Here is a 27,446-nt window from a genome sequence, read left to right on the forward strand (position 1 = left end):
GGACCGGAACCAGGCAGGTCTTATGGCAGTCTGGACCCCACCAGAGTACTTCACCGTATCGCCAGTTCAATACGGGTTCATGTGTCTGGAGCCAGGGTAGACCTAGCAACAGGGAGTGAGAGAGTCCGGACAGCACATGGAATGAGATTTTCTCAGAGTGCAGCATTCCCACCTGCAGGTTTAAGGGTTCAGTAATGAGCAGGATGGTCACCGGAAGGAGTCTTCCATCCACGGAGGCAACTGACAGAGGTTCAGCCAGAGGCTTGGTGGGAATACGGTATCTCTCTACCAGGGACTGGGAGATGAGGTTTCCAGCAGCTCCAGAGTCCAGGTGGGCGACTTCAAAGTGCTGATTCTCTCCCCAGGAGATAGAGACAGACAAGGTTAGAGATGGAGAGGGTTTACTTTTGTCTAGGACAACCTCTCCGAGCGGTCCTAGACACTGGAGTTTCCCGGCTTCTCCGGGCAGAAACGGATCAGATGCTCTTTACTGCCACAATAGAAACAGCTCCCCTCGGCTCGGCGTGACTCTTGGCGAGATTTGACCATCTTGGTCTGGTTGATCTGCATGGGCTCGGGTGAGTGCGCCCGGGGAGTGACAGATGAAGAGACAGGTCTCTGAAAAGAAGGAGCAAGGCGGGGAACCCTCCTCTCACGGGTGGTCTCTTTGGTGCGTTCCTGGAACCGGATGTCAATCCGGGTAGCTAGTGACACCAGGTCACCCAGGGTGGTAGGAATGTCCCGACCGGCAAGTTCGTCTTTAATCCGACCGGAAAGACCCTCCCAGAAGACGGAGACCAGAGCCTCGTTATCCCAGGCAAGCTCAGAAGCGAGGGTACGGAACCGGATGGCATATTGGCCACCGGTGAGACTCCCTTGGCGGAGACGTAGCAGAGAGGAGGCTGAAGAGGTCTTTCGTCCCGGTTCATCGAAGACTCTCCAGAAAGCAGTGAGGAAAGACGACAGGTCGGACACCAGGGGATCCCCTCTCTCCCACAGGGGATTTAGCCAGGCCAGTGCTTCCCCGGTGAGATGGGACATGATGAATCCCACTTTGCCCCCTTCGGAGATGAACTGATATGCGAAGAGTTCAAAGTGCAGGGTGCACTGGTTTATGAAACCCCGGGCTAAAGCGGGGTCGCCAGAAAAACGTGGAGGTGCTGAAAGTCGAGGTCCATAGCTAGGTGCCATAATGGAACTGGATTGCGGTGCCGCAGGAACAGGCGCCACTGGGCCAGAGAAAGACACAGACGAGTCAGTCATAGCAGCTAGGCGAGAGTTAACAGACCGTAGAAAGGACAGAATCGAATCCTGTTGGAGATCTGGGAACCACCGGGTTCCATGGCCCCAGCAAACTGTAACGGGTGCGGGTGGTGGAACCTCTGTGCCGCGGTGCAAGGAGGGACCCAGAGGGGCATAACTAGGTATCAACCCGAACCGACCCTGGTCGGACGGCGGCTAACGACTTCGTGACCAGGGAGGATCCGAGCAGAGGGACCAGGTGCTACTCTGGGGACGACCTTGTAGAGGAGCAGGTGGCTCTCACGGGTCAGATAGCTGGGACTGACCGGTATAGCGGGTGGACACAACAGGCAGGCAGCAGTCTCTGGGTTAGCTGACCGGTGGTCACGGTACGTGACGGAAGAAGACTCTTGGCTAGCAGGCAGGTGGTCACAGCATGTGACGGCAGAACAGGTAGAAGTCTCTTGGCTAGCAGGCAGGTGGTCACGGCATGTGACGGCGGAGCCTCCAGGTAGGCTAGCAGGCGGGTAGCAGACGTGCGCTCCCAGGTGAGCGGGCTAGCAGGTACGGCAGGTAGCAGGCTGGTAACTAGCAGGTGCTTCCTGGTATGCAGGTGGACTCGCCCCTAGACAGACTGACGGATGCTTGGAGATAGACTGTCGGGCTGGAGAGAAGACAAGCTGGCAGACAGAACTGGTAGTCAGGCTGGCAACGGGACCTGAGGGCTGAAGCAGAGGTGAGTATGCTTTGCAACAACTTTGCTCGGGCACCTCCATTTTGGAGGAGGTGCCTTATATATGGGAGGTCCTCCGGCTATTGGCCGGGGAGTCCTTAGGACGGCGCGCGCGGTCCCTTTAAGAGAGGGGGAGCGTGCGCGCCCTAAGCACAGTGCCGAGGAGGGGAGCGCTGGAGGACGCCGCGCCAGGAGCGGGAAAGTGAGAGGGACGGCGTCTCTGCCTAGCAAGAGGCAGAGACGCCGATGCTACAGGAGGTATATAAAGGGAAGCCAGGCTAGTCAGTGTGGATTCAGTGAAAGGAGAGGAGGGGAGCAGAGTCTCTTCAGGAGCTCTGCTCCACAATTGGGGCCTAGTAATAGAGGTCCAGGAGGGGAGCAGAGGAGAAAGGCTCCTTTCTACAGAAGGGATCCCAGGGGGTACGGTGAGTGCAGGACGGCACCCGTACGCCCCGAATCTGCCAGGTGTCAGAGGGATCAGACCGCAAGAAGGGGACCGGCCTCTGGACCAGCCATGTTACTCCAGGTCTCGGCTGGAAAAACCGAAGGCTTCTGCACTTTCTGACTTTTATAGGGCAGTCGCCACAGTCCCATCATAGTCACCGTGAGGGTCAAGTAGGTCCGGGAACTCCAGGTTGCCCAGAGGGACTTCAGAGCACCCGATCGGGACTGTGTGTGGGGAAGCGCAGGGCAGGAGGGAGAAGACCCAGCGTGAGAAGTCGGTCTAGTAAGGAACAGATAGAACGCGGGGTTCCGTCAAGCACTCCTGATATATCTGAGAAAGTGCTGAACCCCTGGTCTGGTAGACGCAGTGCGACGCGGAGGCGGACACCCGTACGGTGTACCTGAGAACCTTGAACAAGAACTATGAGTAAAACTCGGATGACTGCACTCAACTGCCTCCGTCAGTTATTTCAGCTGCGCCATCTCTCCTGCACCACAAGTCCCAGCATCACCATCCACCATCAAACTATACACTGCCCTGAGGCCCGCTCCACCTGTGGGGAGCTGTTCCATTCTAGCTGCCCTATCAACTGCCTCAGAGGTCTGCAGCAGCACTGGTACAAATTACCAGAAACCACAGGTGGCGTCACGATCAAACTACAAATCCCATATAAACTATCCCCTTTTTGTTGACCGCCCTGGGCCATGGACCGGGCCGGTCACTGTGACATATTCCCCCCCAGCATCCATAGGCCCGGACACCGAGTACCCCACTGCCCTGGGGGCGCGTCAAGTAACTGGCAGGTGCTCCGGGTAGGCGAGCTCGACAGGTAACTGGCAGGTGCTCCAAGTAGGCACGGCAGCAGGAAGACACCGAACCTGGACCGCGGCGGTTAGGGGAACGGCATCTCTGCCCGGCAAGAGGCAGAGACGCCGATGCTACAGTACCCCCTTTACGCCCCCTCTTCTTTAGGCCCGTGAGAAATTTTTTAAGAAGATGAGGGGCATGAATGTTCTCCCTGGGTTCCCAAGACCTCTCCTCCGGGCCAAACCTCTTCCAATCCACAAGAAAGAAAGTCTTTCCTGTTATCCTCTTGGTGGCCAAAATGTTTTCTACCTCAAAGACATCCTCAGCGAAGACTAGAGCTGGAGCGGTACCTGGATCATCAGAGAAAGAATTAAGGACAACAGGTTTGAGGAGGGATACATGAAAGGAGTTGGGAATCTGTAAGGTGACCGGGAGTTTCAGCTTGTAAGCCACGGGATTGATTTGGTTCAAAACCTCAAACGGACCGATGAACCGCAGACCCAACTTATAGGAAGGTATCTTGAGATGAACATATTTGGAGGAAAGCCAGACCTTGTCTCCCAGACGGAATTGAGGCGGATCCAGGCGTCTCTTATCAACATGTCTCTTCATCCGCTCGGAGGACTGAAGAAGTGCAGATCTAGTGTCTTCCCAAATAGCTGAAAATTCGCTGACAAGAGACTCCGCGGCAGGATTGTCCACTGAAGAGGAGACAGGAAACTGAATCCAGGGGTGTTGACCGTAGACCACCAAGAACGGGGATTTAGAAGAAGACTCGCTGTCATGGTTGTTATAGGAGAACTCGACCCAGGGCAGGAGCTCAACTCAATCGTTATGGTGAGCGTTGACAAAGTGCCGAAGAAAGCTGGTAAGGATCTGGTTGATACGTTCCATTTAACCATTGGATAGAGGATGATAAACAGAGGAGAAATCCAAGGAGACATCCAGCAGCTTGCACTTAGCTCTCCACAAGCGCGAAGTGAACTGAACCCCGCGATCAGACACAATGTGGAGGGGTAGGCCGTGAAGATGAAAGATGTGATGGATGAAGTCCTTAGCCAGCACAGGTGCAGATGGAAGACCAGGCAGAGGGATGTAGTGGGCCATTTTAGAAAAGCGGTCAGCGACCACCCAAATGACAGTACAACCGGCAGAAACAGATCCATGATGAAGTCCATTGCAATGTGTTGCCACAGAGCGGAACGCATGGGAAGAGGAAGGAGACGGCCGGATGGAAGGTGCCTGGGAACCTTGTTACGGGCACAAGAGGAACAAGCCGCGACAAAGTCCGCAACATCCTTGCGCAGGGAGGGCCACCAGTAATGTCGGGTGATAAGCAGAAAGGTCTTCCTCTGGCCAGCATGACCAGCTAGTTTGGATGAATGGCACCAGAGTAGAACCTTCTTTCGATCCGGAACCGCTACAAAGGTCTTACCGGGTGGAAGATGAGACAGGTCAAACAGAGCCACAGTCATTACTTTGGAGGGGTCAATGATATGTAGAGGCTCCTCCTCCTGGTCGGAAGACAGGAATGAGCGGGATAGAGCGTCAGCCTTAATGTTCTTGTCCACTGGGCGTTAATGCAGAGTGAAGCAGAATCGGGCAAAGAATAGAGACCTCCTGGCCTGACGCGGATTTAGTCTTTGGGCGTTCTGTAAATAAGCAAGGTTTTTGTGGTCAGTGTAGATGACCTCCGGGTGCTGAGCCCCCTCCAGCAAGTAGCGCCACTCCTCCAGCGCTAGTTTGATGGCTAGCAGCTCACGATCTCCTATGGAGTAGTAGCGCTCGGGCGAGGAGAAGAGCTTGGAGAAGAAGCAGCAGGTTACCATTCTCCCGGAGGAGGATTTCTGGGTGAGCACCGCTCCAGCTCCGGAGGAGGATGCATCAACCTCCAGGAAGAACTGCTTGTTGCAATTCGGACAGTGTAGCACAGGAGCAGAAGAGAAGGCTTGTTTAAGGGAGACGAAGGTCTCTTCCGCTTCGGAAGTCCATTCCCTGGGATTTGCTCCTTAACGGATGAGCGCGGAGATGGGAGCAGTCCGGGAGGAGAAATGAGGAATGAAGAGGCGCTAATAGTTTGCGAAGCCCAGGAATCGCTGAATCGCCTTCAACCCCTCCGGTCAGGGCCACTTTAAGACGGCAGAGACCTTCTCGAGATCAATCCGCAGACCAGTCTCGGAGATAATATAGCCCAGGAACGGTAGGGAGATCTGCTCAAAGAGGCATTTCTCGAATTTAGCGTATAGTTGATTCTGCCGGAGCCTTAGCAGAACCTGACGAACATCCCTCCGGTGTGAGGGCAGATCCGGAGAGAAGATCAAGATATCGTCCAGGTACACCACCACGCAAGAATACAGGAGATCACGGAAGATGTCGTTAACCAGCACCTGGAAGACTGCTGGAGCATTACAGAGACCAAAGGGCATCAGGCGGTATTCGTAGTGACCGTCCCGGGTGTTGAATGCCGTCTTCCACTCGTCTCCCTGGCGGATCCGGACCAAATTGTACACCCCACGAAGATCAAGCTTGATGAAGATCTTAGCGCCTTTAAGGCGGTCAAACATGAGAAGCAGGGGGTACTTATTTTTTATGGTAATCTGGTTAAGGCCCCTGTAATCGATACAGGGACGTAGAGAGCTGTCTTTTTTCTTGACGAAGAAGAATCGTGCTCCAGCCGGAGAGGTGGACTTCTGGATAAATCCCCTAGCAAGATTCTCTTCTATGTACTCAGACATGGCCCGGGTCTCAGCCAGCGACAAAGGGCAAATTCGCCCGCAGGGAGGAGAAGCACCAGGTACCAGGTCGATGGGGCAATCATACGGCCTATGAGGTGGTAGTGTCTCCGCTTCCTTGTTGTCAAAGACGTCCGCATAGGACCAGTAGGGTGCCGGCAGACCAGGTAGATTAGCCGGTGTAGACGGGGGTCGAGCAGGACGAACCGGAACCAGACAGGACTCATGGCATTCCTGACCCCAACGGAGCACTTCACCAGATCTCCAATTCAGGACGGGCTCATGTCTTTGTAACCAGGGTAGAACAAGCAAGAGGGGGTGAGAGAGACCGGACAGCCCATGAAAGTAGATCTTTTCCGAGTACAGCATTCCCTCCTGAAGGGTTACAGGCTCTGTGACAAGCAAGATGGTCTCCGGAAGAAGCCTCCTATCCACGGAGGCAACCGCCAATGGTTCAGCCAGACGTACGGTGGGAATCTGATACCGCTCCACAACAGCCTGTTGAATGAGATTCCCAGTGGCTCCGGAATCCGGATGGGCAGTCTCGAAGAAGCGGGTCTCACCACTGGAAATAGAAACAGACAGAGTCAAGGACAGAGAGGATTTACTCTTGCCTAGGACGACCTCTCAGAGCGGTCCTAGACACTGGAGTTTCCCGGCCTCACCGGGCAGGAACGGATAGGATGCCCTATACTGCCACAGTAGAAGCAACTCCCCTCGGCTCGGCGCGTCTCCAGGCGAGACTTGACCATCTTGGTTTGGTCAATTTGCATAGGCTCAGGCGAACACGCCCGGGGAATTGCCGGTTGCGAGGCTGGCCTTTGGAATGTTGGAGCGAGACGCGAAAATCTTCTCTACCGGGTAGTCTCCTTAGCATGTTCCAGAAAACAGATGTCAATCCAGGTAGCTAATGACACCAGGTCGCCCAGGGTGGAAGGGATGTCGTGACCGGCTAGCTCATCCTTGATCCATCCGGAAAGATCCTCCCAAAAGGTGGACACCAGAGCCTCGTTGTTCCAGGCGAGTTCAGATGCGACTGTTCGGAAGCGTATGGCATACTGGCCCACAGTGAGACACCCTTGGCGGAGACGGAGAAGTGAGGAGGCAGTAGAAGATTTTCGTCCGGGCTCATGGAAGACCTTCCGGAAGGCAGCGAGGAAGGCCAGAAGATCGGACACCAGGGGATCCCCTCTTTCCCACAGAGAGTTTAGCCATGTCAATGCCTCCTCGGTGAGCTGAGACATGATGAATGCCACTTGGCCCGGTCGGAGGTGAACCGGTGTGCCAGGAGTTTTAAAGTGCAGCGTGCACTGATTTATGAAGCCCCGACATAAGATGTAGTCACCACCAAAACGTGGAGGCTCAGAGAACCGGGGTCCAAAGCCGGGTGCCACAGCGCCACTGGGTTGAGGTGCCACCGGAGCGGGTGCCGCTTGGCTAGAGATGGACACAGACGGGGTGGACAGCGTGTCCAGGCGGGAGTTGACAGTCCGCAGATAGGACAGGATAGTTTCCTGTTGGGATCTCTGACGTGAGACCTCCTGGTACAGGTCAGAGAGCGAAGGAGCCTGGGGGCCACCGGATTCCATGGCCTGTGCAAACTGTTACAGGGTGGTGGAACCTCGGTGCTTCGGTGCAAGGAGGGACCAGAGGGGCGTGACTAAGTGCCTACTCGGCCTGACCAAGGTCACACGACGGCTTAGTCGACTCCGTGAACCAGGGAGGGACCGGGCAGGTGGACCAGGAGCCACTCTGGGACTGACCTTGCGTGAGAGCAGGTGATTCCCACGGAACAGATGGCAGTAACTGACCGGTACAGCGGCTGGTTCGGCAGATAGACAGATGGGTGCTCCGGGTAGGCAAGCAGGCGGGCACGGCAGGTAACTGGCAGGTGCTCCGGATAGGCTGGCTGGCGGGCACGACAGGTAACTGGCAGGTGCTCCAGGTAGGCAGGCTGGTGGGCACGGCAGGTTTACGGGCAGGTGCTCCAGGTAGGCTGGCTGGTGGACACGACAGGTAACAGGCGAGTGCTCCAGGTAGGCAGGCTGGTGGGCACGGCAGGTTAGCGAGCAGGACTCTTAAACAGACTGGCGGGCTGAACTGTTAGACAGACTGGTGGGCTGAGCTGTTAGACAGACTGCGGGCTGAACTGTTAGACAGACTGGCGGGCAGAACTGACAGGCAGCGGGACCTGAGGGCTGAAGCAAGTGTTAGCACATGGAACAACAACTTTGCACAGGCACCTCCATATTGGAGGAGGTGCCTTATATAGGAGAAGTCCTCCGGCCATTGGCCAGGGACTCTATAGGATGGCGCGCGTGGCCCCTTTAAGAGGGAGAGAGCGCGCGCGCACCCTAAGCACAGTGCCCGGGAAGCTGCGCGCGGTGCACGCCACAGCAGCAGGAGAGCAGGAAGACGCCGGACCTGGACAGCGGCGGTGAGGGGAACGGCGTCTCTGCCTGGCAGGAGGCAGAGACGCCAATGCTACACTGTGGATGTTCTCAATGGTCCAGAAATGGATGTTCTCCTGCACCAAAGGAAAGTAGTTAAAGCTTATCCTTTAATCGTATAGACTAAAAAAAAAAACGTAATCGGATTAGAAAAAAAAAGTTTGTTTGTTTATATACCCAAAACGTGTAAGCATTATGTGCGAATTTTGCCTTTTTTATCCTATATTATTAAAGGCTATGTTTTAACTAGTTTCCTTTGGTGCTGGAGAACTTCCCTTTGTGGACCACTGAGAGCTATTTGACCTGGAAAACAGACTAGCACATACTCCGTGCATCACACCCCGACCACGGACTGTCTACCTGGGAAGTTTCCTGGGATACTTCTCTCTAAACACAGGAGTGATGAGCGGAATTGAAACTTTTTCTATATTTTGTATGCTGGGGATGAACCATGTCTAGATTTTGCCCGGTCAGGTCTCTAGCGGTGATGCCTAACTACTACCTATCTGTAAACAGACTCAACACTAAATGATGGATAGAATCGCTAATCAGGAACCACTCAGGACTGGATGGTGGCTGCTGCTTCTCTGCCGATTATTCTGTGCTTTCTAGACCATTAGGCTGTGTGTCCATGATCAGGAATACTAGCGTTTTGGACGCATCGTATTTTTGCTGCGTCCTAAATGTTGCGTTGCACAGTACTAGCACAGTGGATGGGATTAATAGAAATCCCATGCTCACTGTGCTTCTTTTTTACGCTGCGGTGTGGGTTTTCCGTGCCGCAGCATGTCAATTTCTCTTGCGGGAATGCTCAGTCTTCGGTGCCGACTTTCCCCATAGACTTGCATTAGATGCGGTAAATCCACAGTTAAAAAAAGGACGAGGGTAGTAAAGTGCGTTTACGCAGTGCAAACGCATCCAAAAAACGCATCTATATCATAAATAAATAAATAATTTAAAAAAATGATATGCTTAATCACGCTTTTTACGAAACGCACGTCGGATGCGGGTGCGGTTCTCCTCATGGTGAGATTTCCCTTTTTCTTTTGCCACTGTGTTTTTACTCCCCATTCTGTGATTTCTTCACTTTATGGTACCTTACTCTGACTATAATCTGTATGCATGATTAGTCTTTTCCTTGGTATTCCCTCTGCATTGGTATCCGTCTGTAATATTTCGAATATATATTGTATGGTATACTTCTATATTTATTTGAGCCACTATTATATTGCATTTATACATTGATCTACTTTGGAAATTGATATTATGCTGCCTCATTTTTTCTCATCAGCTATGATTGTCTTGAGTCATACATGTACTTTTTTACTAAGATTTTTTTAATCTATGTTAAAATAAAAATTAAATTTTATCTATTCTTTTGTGCCTTGCACTTTTTTCTAAGAGATTTATTTATTTATTAGGCTAATACGCAAGGCACAAATTAATTTTACGAATATCTATCCCATATCTATCTATACGTCACAAAAACGCATAACAAAAACTCCATTGAGTGGAGGTGCGGAATTCATGCTGGAAATTCACCTGCGTCAAAGCCTGAACAAACACTGATTGTGTGCACATACCCTTAGTGTTCTCTTTTGGGGTAGATCAATTGTGATATTCCAGATTATATAGGTTCCTTCACTTCTCATTGTTACATCTCTTTGTCCCTATAGCTATAAGTTACCACTTTCACATTAGGACAGGAGATGTCAGCGGAGCCAGTTCTGATTCCAGAGTCTTCGTCAAGCTGTATGGAGAGAAAGGAGACACCAATAAGCAGTTCCTGCTGGTCTCTGATAACGACTTGGCTGACAACTTCGAAAGAAGTCGGGTGGACAGCTTCACTATAAACACTATAGACATTGGGAAGGTAAAGTGACACATTGTTCAATATCTCATTTCAATTAATTGATGTTACATGCCTGATGCCAGAAGGTCCTCTGCACCATTGTCCCCATGACAGCACTTCCTGTCATGTACTTTTAGCCTACAATTTGTTTGAGACTGGGCATTTAAACCCATACAACTTACACTTCTTAATTGCCACATTGCATATATATGGGGTTTAAGATCCCATGACCATTCAGCTCTGTGGTCTCCTTAATCGTATGTCCATGCACAGCAGTGCTCCTGACTACCTGGCTGTGCAGAGAACTGAGGTGGCCTTACTCACTGTTCTGCACTTCCTCTTGGCTGAATCTGATTTGTAGCTCCTTAATTCAGGATTGGTAGGGTTCCTTGTGATGCTAATAACCCTTAAAGCAGAGGAGGCAAAATTCTGTCTTTCTCCTCAGCAGTATCTATCTTTAAAAACAGCATGGCAGATGGTTACAGATCCTCAACAGCTTCTACAAGCAATATAACATGAGGTTTCCCATGTTTTTTGTATACTTTTTTTTAACACCTAGGGGCTACAGGCTCTAAATAAGGGTGTAGAGAACCTCCAGGGTGGGAAACAGGGGGCAGAGCATAGTTTGTAGGCCACACCCCTGCAGATCAGAGCAGATAGTATTTTCTTGCAATATCTCTATGGGTGTTTTTCTCTCTAGTTGCCTATTTACTATACATCATATGTCTCTGTATAGCCATGCATGGTCCAATGTCTTTTTTCTAAAATGTACAGTACAGACCAAAAGTTTGGACACACCTTCTCATTTAAAGATTTTTCTGCATTTTCATGACTATGAAAATTGTACATTCACACTGAAGGCATCAAAACTATGAATTAACACATGTGGAATTATATACTTAACAAAAAAGCATGAAACAACTGAAAATATGTCTTATATTCTAGGTTTTTCAAAGTAGCCACCTTTTGCTTTGATGACTGCTTTGCACACTCTTGGCATTCTCTTGATGAGCTTCAAGAGGTAGTCACCGGAAATGGTCTTCCAACAATCTTGAAGGATTCCCAGAGATGCTTAGCACTTGTTGGCCCTTTTGCCTTCACTCTGCGGTCCAGCTCACCCCAAACCATCTCAATTGGGTTCAGGTCTGGTGACTGTGGAGGCCAGGTCATCTGGCGTAGCACCCCATCACTCTCCTTCTTGGTCAAATAGCTCTTACACAGCCTGGAGGTGTGTTTGGGGTCATTGTCCTGTTGAAAAATAAATGATGGTCCAACTAAACGCAAACCGGATGGAATAGCATGCCGCTGCAAGATGCTGTGGTAGCCATGCTGGTTCAGTATGCCTTCAATTTTGAATAAATCCCCCACAGTGTCACCAGCAAGGCACCCCCACACCATCACTCCTCCTCCTCCATGCTTCACGGTGGGAACCAGGCATGTAGAGTCCATCCGTTCACCTTTTCCGCGTCGCACAAAGACTCGGTGGTTGGAACCAAAGATCTCAAATTTGGACTCATCAGACCTAAGCACAGATTTCCACTGGTCTAATGTCCATTTCTTGTGTTCTTTAGCCCAAACAAGTCTCTTCTGCTTGCTGCCTGTCCTTAGCAGTGGTTTCCTAGCAGCTATTTTACCATGAAGGTCTGCTGCACAAAGTCTCCTCTTAACAGTTGTTGTAGAGATGTGTCTGCTGCTAGAACTCTGTGTGGCATTGACCTGGTCTCTAATCTGAGCTGCTGTTAACCTGCGATTTCTGAGGCTGGTGACTCGGATAAACTTATCCTCAGAAGCAGAGGTGACTCTTGGTCTTCCTTTCCTGGGGCGGTCCTCATGTGAGCCAGTTTCTTTGTAGCGCTTGATGGTTTTTGCAACTGCACTTGGGGACACTTTCAAAGTTTTCCCAATTTTTTCGGACTGACTGACCTTCATTTCTTAAAGTAATGATGGCCATTCGTTTTTCTTTACTTAGCTGCTTTTTTCTTGCCATAATACAAATTCTAACAGTCTATTCAGTAGGACTATCAGCTGTGTATCCACCAGACTTCTGCACAACACAACTGATGGTCCCAACCCCATTTATAAGGCAAGAAATCCCACTTATTAAACCTGACAGGGCACACCAGTGAAGTGAAGACCATTTCCGGTGACTACCTCTTGAAGCTCATCAAGAGAATGCCAAGAGTGTGCAAAGCAGTCATCAAAGCAAAAGGTGGCTACTTTGAAGAACCTAGAATATAAGACATATTTTCAGTTGTTTCACACTTTTTTGTTAAGTATATAATTCCACATGTGTTAATTCATAGTTTTGATGCCTTCAGTGTGAATGTACAATTTTCATAGTCATGAAAATACAGAAAAATCTTTAAATCAGAAGGTGTGTCCAAACTTTTGGTCTGTACTGTATATATAGTGTATATGAACAAGATGTAATATTTCATGACTGTTTTATATGATTTCTCTTTTGTGTTGTGCCTAGACTTTTCCACCTCTATCTTTTATTTTTGCTTCATTTCAGCACCAGATGACTGTACCTTTATGTAGGACTCGTTTTTAATAATATTTCTAGAAAGAGTTGCCTTATCTGAAATTAGACCATATACTATAGATTCCTGATGAGACCTAAAAACAATACAGTTATCTCAGAATGACCATTTAAAATACCAATAAAGAGATTTCCAAAACCCTGCAGGGCAATTTAAAGAATTAGCACCAGATCGCCCCCTGCTGTTCTCTCTCATAAAAGTCCATCTATTTGCCATTACCAGAATAGCTTTAGCTTTTATTGCTTTGTGCTTTATTTGCTTGGTTTCCAATAAACTTCAGAGCGTTCATTATGTGATTCATCGAGAAGCTTCAGAGACTCCAGCATCAATAACCCTGTAATATTACAGCGCGAACCTACAGAAACCGAGATGTTACAAGTCTATTGCTTTTTTGTCAGAATTTTCTAAAATATGCTGCGACTTGTAGTCTATTGCTCTAAATCAGCATTATGTGCTTTAGATTGGAAGCTGTAAAAATCAGGATCCTCTTTTATTTTGGTAGAATTTTTTGCCATTCCAGCCGGTAGTCTCTTGAAGAAGAAACAGACCCATCACCCAACTAATCAGAGTCTGTAAAGGGCAATGTCAGAATCTGCAAAGCATCTGACCAGGACCTTTCATTAAATTTTTTGTGTTGAACTGGACACACAATGTAATAGTGGCTGCAGAGCGGACTAAAACAAGTCTTTTTTTCTATCTAATTTCGCTTCTCTGTTGCGGATATATTAACAGTCAAAGAACTGGCACATAATGAGTTAACTTTTTTAAGTCCAAGTGGCCGTTATTACCTTTGTTTTACTGCGCGCGCGTACTTTTTCTCCCTGTATGATGCTGACCAATCATAAACAGGCAACAACATAGTAGAGAGAGAACACGCCCCCCCCACTATAGATTAGGTTGCTCAGTGTGTAAGATGTTAGGATACAGAGTTGATCTCCTGGTCTCACCTCCTGCAGGATTAGACCTTGCTGGTATAATGCACAGGTGACTCACACCTTTCATATACAGTAAGGTTGATGTGTAGCTGTCCACATTGCAAACCCTTCTATCAGCTCTCCTCTCATAACACTGTCAGCTCTGCTATATTGCGCTGCTGTACTGTGCCTCCCCCCACACTGCCTTTACAGAGGGGAGAACTCAACTTGTAAACTCAGGATGAACAACACCATAGATCCCAACCAGATAAACTAATGATACACTACACAATGAAATTCATATTTGTGCCCTTCAACCATGAATGGAATATAAACTTACCCTGATAGATAGCAATTCATTTTAGTCTATTTTATGTCTGGAATTCTGGCCATGAACTAGGAGGCTCAGGATGCATAATGCTACTGTATACATGCATCAGTGTCAATTTATTTTTCATTTATTAACATTTCATTAGGTGGGACGTATAGCATTGTTCATCCTGAGCTTTCTGATTCATGAACAGAATGCCAGAAGTAAAGAAAATTGACACACATGTATTGCTATAGCAGGGTAAATGTATATTCCATTCATAGTTTATGGGTACAATTATGGATTTCATTGTGTGGTGTATCAGATTATCTGGTTGGGATAGATGACATTGTTGGTCCTGAGCTTACAAGTTGAGCTCTCACCTCTGGACAGGCAGTGTGTGTGGGGAGGGGATGCAGTCCAGTAGAGCTGACAGTGTTATAAGTGGAGGAGAGCTGATAGAAGGGTTTGCAAAGTGATACATACACATCGACCTTATGTGAAAGGTGTTTGTCATCTGTGCTCTATACCCAGCACTGTCTAATACCGCAGGAGGTGAGACCAGGAGATCACCTCTGTATCTTTACATTTCACACAATGAGAAAAGTACTGTAAGCTATGGTGGGGGCGTGTTCTCTCTCTAGGGTGTTTCTTCCTCCTTATGATTGGGCAGCATCATAGAGGGAGAAGAAGTACATGCCCCCAGTGATAACAACTCATACAGGGAGAAGAAGTAAATGGCCCCAGTGATAGCAACTCATACAGGGAGAAGAAGTACATGCCCCCAGTGATAGCAACTCCTACAGGGAGAAGAAGTACATGCCCCCAGTGATAGCAACTCATACAGGGAGAAGAAGTACATGCCCCCAGTGATAGCAACTCATACAGGGAGAAGAATAATACACCCCCAGTGATAGCAACTCATACAGGGAGAAGAAGTACATGCCCCCAGTGATAGCAACTCCTACAGGTAGAAGAAGTACATGCCCCCAGTGATAGCAACTCATACAGTGAGAAGTAGACGCCCCCAGTGATAGCAGCTCATACAGGGAGAAGAAGTACATGCCCCCAGTGATAGCAATTCATACAGTGAGAAGTACACGCCCCCAGTGATAGCAACTTATACAGGGAGAAGTACACTCCCCCAGTGATAGCAACTCATACAAGGGGAAGAAGTACATGCCCCCAGTGATAGCAACTCATACAAGGGGAAGAAGTACACACCCCCAGTGATAGCAACTCATACAGGGAGAAGAAGTACACGCCCCCAGTGATAGCAACTCATACAGGGAGAAGAAGTACACGCCCCCAGTGAAAACTATCTGATAACACTCACTTGGATGTAAAAAAGTTAACTCATTTTGTAAAAGAGACTTCCAGTACACGCATAGAGCATAGCATGAGCCCGATAGTCTGAAGTGTGGTGATGTCACTGAGAAGAGGAGCAGTAGGTGAGTATAGAAACACTTCACTACATGCTCATATACACAGATTTAGTAAATAATAAAAACTTTGTGGGGAGGCTTCTTTAACTTTTAAAGTGACCATGTCCAGTAGGTGGCACTAGAGAGACAGCTTTTTCCTGGAGGAGAGCAAATTTGCATATCTTTGGCCAGGAATCATTGCCTCCTATATAAGTCTCCCTGAGTCGAATAGTGGTCTACAAAAGGATAAATGGTGCCCCCTATATTTCATTTTTTTCACCCCACAATGTACAGTGGGGAAAAAAGTATTTAGTCAGCCACCAATTGTGCACGTTCTCCCACTTAAAAAGATGAGAGAGGCCTGTAATTGACATCATAGTTAGACCTCAACTATGAGAGACAAAATGAGAAAACAAATCCTGAAAATCACATTGTTTGGTTTGGAAAGAAATTGTTTTCAATTTTTGGTGGAAAATAAGTATTTGGTCAGTTACAAACAAGCAAGATTTCTGGCTCTCACATACCTGTAATTTCTTCTTTAAGAGGCTCCTCTGTCCTCCACTCATTACCTGTAGTACTGGCACCTGTTTGAACATGTTAGCAGTATAAAAGACACCTGTCCGCAACCTCAAACAGTCAGACTCCAAACTCCACTATGGTGAAGACCAAAGAGCTGTCGAAGGACACCAGAAACAAAATTGTAGCCCTGCACCAGGCTGGGAAGACTGAATCGGCAATAGGCAAGCAGCTTGGTGTGAAGAAATCAACTGTGGGAGCAATAATTAGAAAATGGAAGACATACAAGACCACTGATAATCTCTCTCGATCTGGGGCGCCACACAATATCTCACCCAGTGGGGTCAAAATGATCTCAAGAATGGTGAGCAAAAATCCCAGAACCACACGGGGGGACCTAGTGAATGACCTGCAGAGAGCTGGGACCAACGTTACACAGGCTATCATCAGTAACACACTACGCCGCCAGGGACTCAGATCCTGCAGTGTCAGATGTGTCCCCCTGCTTAAGCCATTACATGTCCGGGCCCATCTGAAGTTTGCTAGAGAGCATTTGGATGATCCAGAAGAGCATTGGTTGAATGTCGTATGGTCAGATGAAACCAAAGTAGAACTGTTTGGTAGAAACACAACTCATTGTGTTTGGAGGAGAAAAATTGCTGAGTTGCATTCAAAGAACACCATACCTACTGTGAAGCATGGGGGTGGTAACATCATGCTTTGGGGCTGTTTCTCTGCCAAGGGGCCAGGACGACTGATCTGTGTACATGAAAGAATGAATGGGTCCATGTATTGTGAGATTTTCTGTGCAAACCTCCTTCCATCAGCAAGGGCATTGAAGATGAAACATGGCTGGGTCTTTCAGCATGACAATGATCCCAAGCACACCGCTAGGGCAACGAAGGAGTGGCTTCGGAAGAAGCATTTCAAGGTCCTGGAGTGGCCTAGCCAGTCTCCAGATCTAAACCCTATAGAAAACCTTTGGAGGAAGATGAAAGTCCATGTTGCTCAGCGACAGCCCCAAAACATCACTGCTCTAGAGGAGATCTGCATGGAGGAATGGGCCAACATACCAGCAACAGTGTGTGCCAAGCTTGTGAAGATTTACAGAAAACGTTTGATCTCTGTCATTGCCAACAAAGGATATATAACAAAGTATTGAGATGAACTTTTGTAATTGACCAAATACTTATTTTCCACCAAAATTTGAAAAAACTTTCTTTCCAAATCAGACAATGTGATTTTCAGGATTTTTTTCTCATTTTGTCTCTCATAGTTGAGGTCTACCTATGATGTCAATTACAGGCCTCTCTCATCTTTTTAAGTGGGAGAACTTGCACAATTGGTTGCTGACTAAATACTTTTTTTCCCCACTATATGTAAAAATAATAATAATAATTGCATGTATCTCCCATTTATTTCCCATCAGATCAATAAGCTGCTCATCGGTCATGACAATGTGGGGATTCGTGCAGGATGGTTCCTGGCTAATGTGGTGGTGGAGGTGCCAGCACATGGCAAGCAATACATGTTCCCGTGCAACCGCTGGCTGTGTCGTGATGAGTGTGATGGCAAAGTGGAGATTGAAGTGTACGCCAGCGAGGTGATTGACATCGAGAAGCGTAAGTTGGTCAATTGGCAATATCACAAATACCAGCAGGATATAGCAGGATCTCTATGTTAATTAGTTTATTCTGAACTGGTAGGAGCCTAGTATATGTATAATACCTATTATGGAGTGATTATACAATTAATATTCACCTTTTACAAGGGATTTACATAGTTGTCCTGGGGATCCATAGCAATGGTCTGAATTGGGCCCCCGACCTGCCATTATAACAAGCAACCACATTGTGAGGGCCCAAAGAAAGTGACAAAATTCACTCCCCTCTATCTAACCATTTAGAATCAGACCTGGTCAAAGTGCAGCTTCTCAGGTGTTCTGGTGCAGCCCATGGACCGCGACAGTCAAAGGGCTGGATTCAGTGGTGTCCTGCTACACGTGGCTACCCTCTACCCAATGTCTCACTTTCACTGGTATCTGCATCCTCGGGGTACAGATAACAGTGAACACAGTGATGGAGCAGAGAGCCACCAGCTCCTTCGTCCATCATTGAACCTCTGCATCTGAGAGCTCAGCAGGTGAGATGACGTCATTACATCGCGTCAGCTGTGCCTCAGCTCACAGCGCAGGCCGGAGCAGTGAGGAAGGGTGAACAGCTCTTTTTTTCTTTTAATTTACAGTACATTGTAGGAAATTGTAGGGACATCATGCTGTTCCCTAAGGGGGCATGTGTAAGGACATCATGCTGTACCACAAGGGGCATGTGTAAGGACATCATGCTGTACCCCAAGGGGCATGTGTGAGGACATCATGCTGTGCCCTAAGGTGCATGTGTGAGGACATCATGCTGTGCCCTAAGGTGCATGTGTGAGGACATCATGCTGTACCCCAAGGGGCATGTGTAAGGACATCATGCTGTACCCCAAGGGGCATGTGTAAGGACATCATGCTGTACCCCAAGGGGCATGTGTGAGGACATCATGCTGTTCCCTAAGGGGCATGTATGAGGACATCATGCTGTTCTCTAAGGGACATGTGTGAGGACATCATGCTGTGCCCTAAGAACATGTGTGGGGACATCATGCTGTGCCCTTAGAACATGTGTGGGGATATCATGCTGTTTAATAAGGGGCATGTGTGAGGACATCATGCTGTGCTCTTAGAACATGTGTGAGGACATCATGCTGTGCTCTTAGAACATGTGTGGGGATATCATGTTGTTTCCTAAGGGACATGTGTGAAGACATCATCCTGTGCCCTTAGAACATGTGTGGGGATATCATGCTGTTTCCTAAGGGGCATGTGTGAGGACATCATGCTGTGCTCTTAGAACATGTGTGGGGATATCATGTTGTTTCTTAAGGGACATGTGTGAAGACATCATGTTGTGCTCTTAGAACATGTGTGGGGATATCATGTTGTTTCCTAAGGGACATGTGTGAAGACATCATCCTGTGCCCTTAGAACATGTGTGGGGATATCATGCTGTTTCCTAAGGGGCATGTGTGAGGACATCATGCTGTGCTCTTAGAACATGTGTGGGGACATCATGTTGTTTCCTAAGGGACATGTGTGAAGACATCATGCTGTGCTCTTAGAACATGTGTGGGGACATCATGTTGTTTCCTAAGGGGCATGTGTGGGGACATCATGTTGTTTCCTAAGGGGCATTTTGTGAGGACATCATGCTGTGCCCTAAGGAACATGTGTGAGGACATCATGCTGTGCCCTAAGAACATGTGTGAAAACATCATGCTGTTTCCTAAGGGGCATGTGTGAGGACATCGTGCTGTTTCCTAAGGGGCATGTGTGAGGACATCATGCTGTTTCCTAAGGGACATGTGTGAGGACATCATGCTGTTTCCTAAGGGGCATGTGTGAGGACATCATGCTGTTTCCTAAGGGACATGTGTGAGGACTTCATGCTGTTTCCTAAGGGGCATGTGTGAGGACATCATGCTGTGCCCTAAGGGACATGTGTGAGGACATCATGCTGTGCCCTAAGGGACATGTGTGAGGACATCATGCTGTGCCCTAAGGGACATGTGTGAGGACATCATGCTGTGCCCTAAGGGACATGTGTGAGGACATCATGCTGTGTCCTAAGGGGCATTGTGAGGTCATCATGCTGTGCTCTAAGGGACATGTGTGGAGACATCATGCTGTGCCCTTGGAACATGTGTGGGGACATCATGTTGTTTCCTAAGGGGCATGTGTGGGGACATCATGCTGTGCCCTTAGAACATGTGTGGGGATATCATGTTGTTTTCTAAGGGGCATGTGTGAAGACATCATGCTGTGCCCTTAGAACATGTGTGGGGACATCATGTTGTTTCTTAAGGGGCATGTGTGAGGACATCATGCTGTGCCCTTAGAACATGTGTGAGGACATCATGCTGTGCCCTTAGAACATGTGTGAGGACATCATGTTGTTTCCTAAGGGGCATGTGTGAGGACATCATGCTGTGCCCTTAGAACATGTGTGAGGACATCATGTTGTTTCCTACGGGGCATGTGTGGAGACATCATGCTGTGCCCTTAGAACATGTGTGAGGACATCATGTTGTTTCTTAAGGGGCATGTGTGAGGACATCATGCTGTGCCCTTAGAACATGTGTGAGGACATCATGCTGTGCCCTTAGAACATGTGTGAGGACATCATGTTGTTTCCTACGGGGCATGTGTGGAGACATCATGCTGTGCCCTTAGAACATGTGTGGGGACATCATGTTGTTTCCTAAGGGGCATGTGTGAGGACATCATGCTGTGCCCTTAGAACATGTGTGAGGACATCATGTTGTTTCCTACGGGGCATGTGTGGAGACATCATGCTGTGCCCTTAGAACATGTGTGAAGACATCATGCTGTTTCCTAAGGGGCATGTGTGAGGACATCATGCTGTTTCCTAAGGGGCATGTGTGAGGACATCATGCTGTTTCCTAAGGGGCATGTGTGAGGACATCATGCTGTTTCCTAAGGGACATGTGTGAGGACATCATGCTTTGTCCTAAGGGCATCTGTGAGGACATCATGCTGTGCCCTAAGGAACATGTGTGAGGACATCATGCTGTGCCCTAAGAACATGTGTGAAAACATCATGCTGTGTCCTAAGGGGCATGTGTGAAGACATCATTCTGCGTGGGGGGCTGTGTACGAATGTTATACTGTGTAAGGGGGATGTGTGAAGACATCTTAGTGCCTGGGGGGAGAGGGGCTCTGTGGTGACATACTGTGTGAGGGACATCATGCTGTGCAGGGATATCATACTGCATGTGGATATCTTTGAGGGCATCATAGTGTGTAGGGGGGAATTGTAGGGGGGTGTATGGGGATATCATATTGCATGGGAGCTGTATGGGGACATCATACTGTGTAAGAGGTTTTGTAGGAACATATTGTGTAGGGCGGGATTTGTGGGGATATACTGCATGGGGGCTCTGTGAGGACATCATGCAGTGTGGGGACATCATACAGTGTGGGGGGCTTTTTGAGGACATTATACTCTGTGGGGACATTAAACAGTGTGGGGGGCTTTGTGAGGACATCATACTGTGTGGGGACATTATACAGCGTGGCGGGCTTTGTGAGGACATCATACTATGCGGGGACATTATACGGTGTGGGATTTTTTTTGAGGACATCATACTGTTTGAGGAGCTATGTGGGGACATAATATTGTGTTATGAGCTGTAGATTAAGGTATAAATGCTGAGCAACAGGAGCAGAATATTTCGCTTCTTTATATAAACTTATATAAAAAGCAGCAAATTATATGTTTTTTTGTCAGGGAAGAACATTTTACATGTATTAACAGTAGCAGCGACTGAGTCACCAAACTTAATTCTGCTCGAGATTAAGTGATAAAAATTGATATAAAATAGTAATGAGTAGAATTAAGTTTGGCCAGTTGGATAGGCCCTCCACAACAGTCACTATCTTTGATGTGGCCCCTTGGGAAAATAAATTGCCCACCCCTGACTTAGATGCTGTGTTGAACAGTGACCATGGCTAAGGGGCTAAACTGCCAGGACCATTGAGTAGGCTCAGCTCAATGTAACTCCCTCCCTTGCATACAGGTTGGATGTCGGAATGGGATGCCAAGCAGGGGTTGTGAAGGACCCCCATCACATGGGTCCTATAGTGTTGAAGAAATTTTATACCGTTTCCCTCAAAATATTTCCACTAATATTGTGAACTTTAGGAATGTGGTGGGACATTGGGACAAATCTATGATGCCTTATGAAACTTTTTGGGAAATTTGGCCACAATTTGACACCATTTGTTCTAACAATGTCACTATTTTTAAATCCTATCACCCAAGTCCAGTTTTTCCCATCATACCCAGTGCTCTTAAAGTTTCTTTTTTTTCCTCCAGTTGTTAATTATGAAGTTATTGTGACCACCGGCAATGTGAGAGGTGCTGGCACCAACGCTAATGTCTTCATGCAGCTATATGGAGACCGGGGGAAGACGGAGGAGACCTCTTTGCGAAGCCGCTCGAACGACTTTGAGAGAGGAGCTGTTGACATCTTCAAGGTATAAAATAATGTGATACATACTGTATGCACACAGATCATATGGTTGTCACCATTTTTGGGGATTTTCGCTACTTTTGATTTAACATTCATGAGGTTTGATTAATATTCATGAGGAATGCTTAATATTCATGGTACCTGCTTAATATATTCATTAGGCACTGGCTTATAATGAGTTTACAGTTTCTATCACCACAGATATTAACTTTATGCATCTTAATTTCTGAGAGGACATTTTTAGGTAATTGCCCCAAATTACCAATATCAGAAGCGTTGTAATATATCTTATCAGAGAAATCTGCCTCTTGATCCACTTATGAGCCAGTTCCTCTCTTATTCTCTTCCTCCATAATTTACTCAATCTGAAAAACTGCTAAAATCGGCCTTGGTCAGATCAAGAGAAACTGCCAGTTCACTGAGAGATCAGATTACACCTGCCTACTAAAATCTTTATATAGGGTAGGAGGAGGAGCAAAGTAAAAAAAGGAGCAAGAGATACAAAACCAAAGATTTCTACATATCTCAAAGAAGTGTTTTATCTCAGCCCAGAGCTGGATTTGCAGCAACAGTGGTAAGTACTGCTGTAAAATGTCCTCCAAAATCTGATATCAGATAATCTGCAAAGAGGAGTGGGCCAAAATTCCTCCTGACATGTGCGCAAACCTCATCATCAACTAGAAAAAACGTCTAACTGCCAACAAGGGTTTTGCCACCCAGTATTAAGTGTCGTTTGCCAGAGGGATCAAATACTTATTTTTCACTGCAAAATGCAAAAAAAAACAAACTAATTTATACAATGTGATTTTCTTGATTTTTTTGGAATATTCTATCTTTCAATGTTAAAATTAACCTACCCTTAAAATTATAGACTGTTCATGTCTTTGTCAGTGGGCAAACTTACAAAAACAGCAAGGGATCAAATACTTATTTCCCCCACTGTATATCATATTATGGGCAGAAATAGTGTCATTCCTCATGCACACACAGGCAACTTATTCCAAACAGTAAACTGAAATCAAAAGTTCACTTTGGGTACTGTATATTTTTGCCACTATATGATGATATTGTAATGGTTATTATCCCAGTATTATATTGGAACTATATGGCGGGTTGAAAGTACAAGAGGAAAGTAAGGGGTCTACTTTACTTGCTGCTCTGTCCCCCATTTTCTAATAACTTTTCCCCACAGTAGGGTGGATGAAAATAAGTATGAATTGACCTAAAGCTTTGAACAACTATGCTTCATCCTATGTAGAAGCAGCGGCCCATTAGATTTGTGCCTAGTACTGATGACTTTTTTGGACATTTGTGTTTTTTTATCATTTTGAACTCATCTGCTCACAGATAGAAGCGCTGGATGTTGGGAAGATTCTCAAGCTTAGGATTGGTCATGACGGTACAGGATTCGGGGATGGTTGGTTCCTAGAAATGGTTGAGATCAAACGTGTTGGGATTCAGATGGTGTCAACGGCCCCACCACCGGATAAGAAGAAGAAGCCGAACAAGAAAAAGAAATCCAGCAAAGAAGATGAAGTGGAGATGCAACCGCAAGAAGTGGTGGAGACCTACAAGTTTGAGTGCAGTAGGTGGCTGGCCCGAGGGGAAGTTGATGGAGAAGTGGTGGTAGAACTCCTTCCACAAGATACAGGGCTTGAAGGTAAATGAAGAAAATATTTCTATAAAAAGAAATTACTGATATTCCATAAAACAATTAACAATTTGATTTGTTATAATTAATGAAATGTTTCTTTGGGGGTTTGTTTAATGGGGAACCATAGCTCCCTATAACTCCACCACAACCACGACGGCATAACTTTTCATGCCATTGACACGCCCGGGGATGGGGACGACTCTGTACCTGGGCCTTTACCTGGTTTGGGGATGTCGCGGTGGTCGGATCCCAGGTCCGTACCCTGGGGTCACTCTTGAAAAAGGGGATTGGAACTTGGATAGAAAATAAAAATAAAGTAAATAGTTTGTGACGCCACCTGTGGTACCTGGTAAGGATTACCAGCGCTGCTGCAGACCTCCGGGGGGTGATGGGATGGCAGCTGGGATGCTTCTGCTCCCCACAGGTGGAGCGGGCCCCCGGGGCAGTGTGGAGTTTGATGGTGGGTGGTGATGCTGGGGCTTGTAGTGCAGGCGGGATGGCGCAGCAGGAGTAACTGACAGAGACAGGGGATTCGCTTCAATACCTTTACTGGTGCGGATGTCAGGTACGGTCCAGGGTACTTAGTAGGATGGGTGCACTTCAGGACTTTTCCCCAGTGAGCGGGTATAAGACCTCCTGGTCCGTGTCTGCCTCTCTGTATGCTCCTGGCCAGCCTGCAACTGGACCTAGCTTATGTGTCGTGCTGTTACTTCAGCTGTCGCTTGGTAGTGGGACCTTCTGCTGGCAACCACTATCCCTGGTCGCCGGGGCCTTCATAGTTCCTGGTCCTGTAATGGGTCTAGCTTCAGGTCTGCCAGGGACTTGTAGTCCTCCTGGAATGCCGGTGGTCCCTACTGGGTATAAAGGACCCTGTAGGCGCGGACCCGGTGTCCGGTTTGTATCTTCGGGGTGAGCCTAGGATGCTCCTCTGCCCCTTCAACTCCTCTCTCCTCTCCTCTTTGCCGTCGGCCACACTCGGGGCCCTCAGAACTCAGCAGCATACGTGCTGCGTCTTCACTGCTCTCAGCGTCAGCACGCTCTCAGACTCTGACTCTGTCTGACTGAACAACTAACTGACTGCCTGACTCCACCCTCCATATATATATCCCTATCGGGCTCCCTCTGGTGGTATGAGGTGGAAGGGTGGAGGTGTTTGTTTGCAATGAGGGCCTCTTGTGGAGAAGTCCGTCCATGCACCCTTTTGGGTCCTGTGGTACCTGTGAACAGCAGGGTGCCACATTCCCCCCTAGTACAATTCAGTACTCCCGGACTGAAGCATTTTGTAAAAGGTTAACAACGATAACAATAATAATTACAATAACAATAATAAAATTACAGTATGTCCCGTAACCAGGTGTCCATTTCACCGATGAAAATGTAACAGAGTAACATGAAGGACCCGCCTGAAAACCCTCAACGTAGACCCTGGGCGTGGCTACAGGGCATAAGTGATCCAGGTGCTGGACCACGTCTTCGGCCACGCCAAACGGGTTTTTGTTCTGTGGTCATTTAAGGGCCACTTTTGATGAATGCAACTATGTACAAGAACAGTTTTTGGCTGCTCACAGTCCGCAGCCTACAAGTCTTTATACCCTGACGGGTAACTAAATGCACATATATTATTGACAGTTTATACAATAAATAATAGGCCATACCCAACTGGGTAACTATTTACAATTTAGGCACTTCATGCTTATTCCCTAAACCGGGCAGGGATTTGTCCTTGTGTGCTGCGTGTGGACTTTCGTAGCACTGGGGTGTCACTAGTGTCTATGCATGCCCTCACTGTTAATCTAGCAGGTGTATGTGCTGGTAGATTATAGAACTGCCTTAGGCTATGTGCCCACGTAGCGTTTTTGTAGCGTTTTTGTGGCGTTTTTACTGCCGCGAAAACGCTTGTAAAACAGTCTGCCATACAAAGCAATGTGAATTCGGATGTACTGTGCACACGATGCGCTAATTTGCGCGCCGAATTCGCATTGCTTTGCAAAACGCAGCATGACCATTTCTACCACGATTACGCTGCAGCGTAATCGGGGTGCGTGTGGTACCTGGGATGAAGACGAGACTACAACTCCTCTTCATCCCGGCTACCACGCGGTGAAAAAAAGAAATAAAAAGTTAAAAATAAACAACACCTGTATATTCACCTCTCCGGCGGCCCCCGGTCTGCTCTCCGGTCTGCTCCCGGCCGCATCTTCTCTCTTCAGCGTCCCGCAGTGTACTGTCAGGACCTGCGGTGACGTCATTTAGTCAGCTGATGGTCACGCGACCGCTGACGTCGGCGGTCAGGTGATGGTCGCTTGACCATCAGCTGACTAAATGACGTCACCGCAGGTCCTGACAGTACACTGCGGGACGCTGAAGAGAGAAGACGCGGCCGGGAGCAGACCGGAGGAGACCGGAAAGCTGACCGGGGGCCGCCGGAGAGGTGAATATACAGGTTTTTTTTTTATTTTTAACGTTTTAATTCTTTTTTTTTTACTATAGATGCTGCATTTAAAGCATCTAAGTTGTTCACACATTATAAATCCATGCCGGTTGCATGGATTTATATTGTGTGATCAACTTGTCAAGCACTTTTCCAAGTGATGCTCAAAATCGCTTGGAAAAGTGCTTGAAAAAACACATGCGAAAACGCATGTAAAAACGCTGAAAAAACGCTTCTCTCTGGCAGAAAAAACGCATGTAAATCTGCATGCGTTTTTTCTGCCAGAGAGAGGCAAAACGCTCTGCATCAAATCTGCTACGTGGGCACATAGCCTAAATCTCTCTATGAGACTGGCAAGTACACTGTCCACTGGGCCTTCAGGTTCTGCTTCAACGGGTGATCCTCCTCTTACTGGGGACTCTTCCTGTTCCTGAGCAGGTTCTTCTAGAGCGCTCACAGGTTCTTCTTGTGGCTGATAGAAGTGTATTACAGGCGTAATCACTGCTCCATCAAGTTGAGGCCAGTCCGCAGGAAAATCTCCTAGAACTGTGTGAAGCACGTCTTCCTTGGGTTCTTCCGGTGCTATAGGAGGTACTTCTTCTTCCGTTGTCTTCAGTAGACTTGGGCACACTTTCAGGTGGTCTCTTGAGACTGTTGCAGTTGTTTTACCTCCATCTTTGCTAATCAGGCAGGTTTTACTGTTGTCAAACTTGGAGTTCAGTACTGTGTAGGGCTCTCTTTCCCACTGGTCATCGAGCTTGTGACTTCTTCTCTTCCGCTTTAGCACTATCTCTCCAGGTGCCAAGGGTTCTGCTGGTGCATGTTTATTGTACTGCTCTTCCTGTCTTTCCCTTACGCTGTTCAGACTGTCTTCGACACAGGCCTGTACTCTCCTGTACTGCTCTTGCCGATTTGTATCCCAGTCTTCAGTGGACATATCTGCTTCTGGTTCTACCACTCCGAGTTCCAGGTCCATGGGCAACTTTGCGGGTCTTGCTCTCATGAGGTACGCTGGGGTACAATTAGTAAAACTCACAGGTATGTGATTGTACAGATCTACCAGGTCAGGTAGTTAGTCTGGCCACTGATTCCTTTCTTCTAAGGGTAAGGTTTTCAGCAGGTCTATGATGATGTTGTTCATTTTTTCACACAAACCATTGGTCTGAGGGTCATACGGCGTAGTCCGAATCTTTTTGCATCCGTACAGATGACAAAATTCTTTAAACAGCTCGGCTTCAAAGGCAGGGCCTTGATCCATCAGCACTTTGTCCGGGTATCCATGGGGCCTGCAGAAGTA

General features: G+C 47.7%; 1 protein-coding gene across 1 annotated transcript in view; it reads left to right on the forward strand.

Moving 5' to 3' along the window:
• Positions 1–27,446, forward strand: part of LOXHD1 (lipoxygenase homology PLAT domains 1) — a 442,934-nt gene that overhangs the window by 271,412 nt on the left and 144,076 nt on the right. Inside the window, exons 22-25 of the mRNA XM_073680470.1 lie at positions 10,086–10,282; positions 17,398–17,590; positions 21,908–22,068; positions 23,412–23,724. Of these exons, the coding sequence (XP_073536571.1) occupies positions 10,086–10,282; positions 17,398–17,590; positions 21,908–22,068; positions 23,412–23,724 (864 nt within the window). The remainder of the gene's footprint in view (positions 1–10,085; positions 10,283–17,397; positions 17,591–21,907; positions 22,069–23,411; positions 23,725–27,446) is intronic.

This window comes from Phyllobates terribilis, unplaced genomic scaffold (genome assembly GCF_046119375.1).
Source record: "Phyllobates terribilis strain yellow unplaced genomic scaffold, ASM4611937v1 Scaffold_1__5_contigs__length_1240528914, whole genome shotgun sequence".
NCBI lineage: Eukaryota > Metazoa > Chordata > Amphibia > Anura > Dendrobatidae > Phyllobates > Phyllobates terribilis.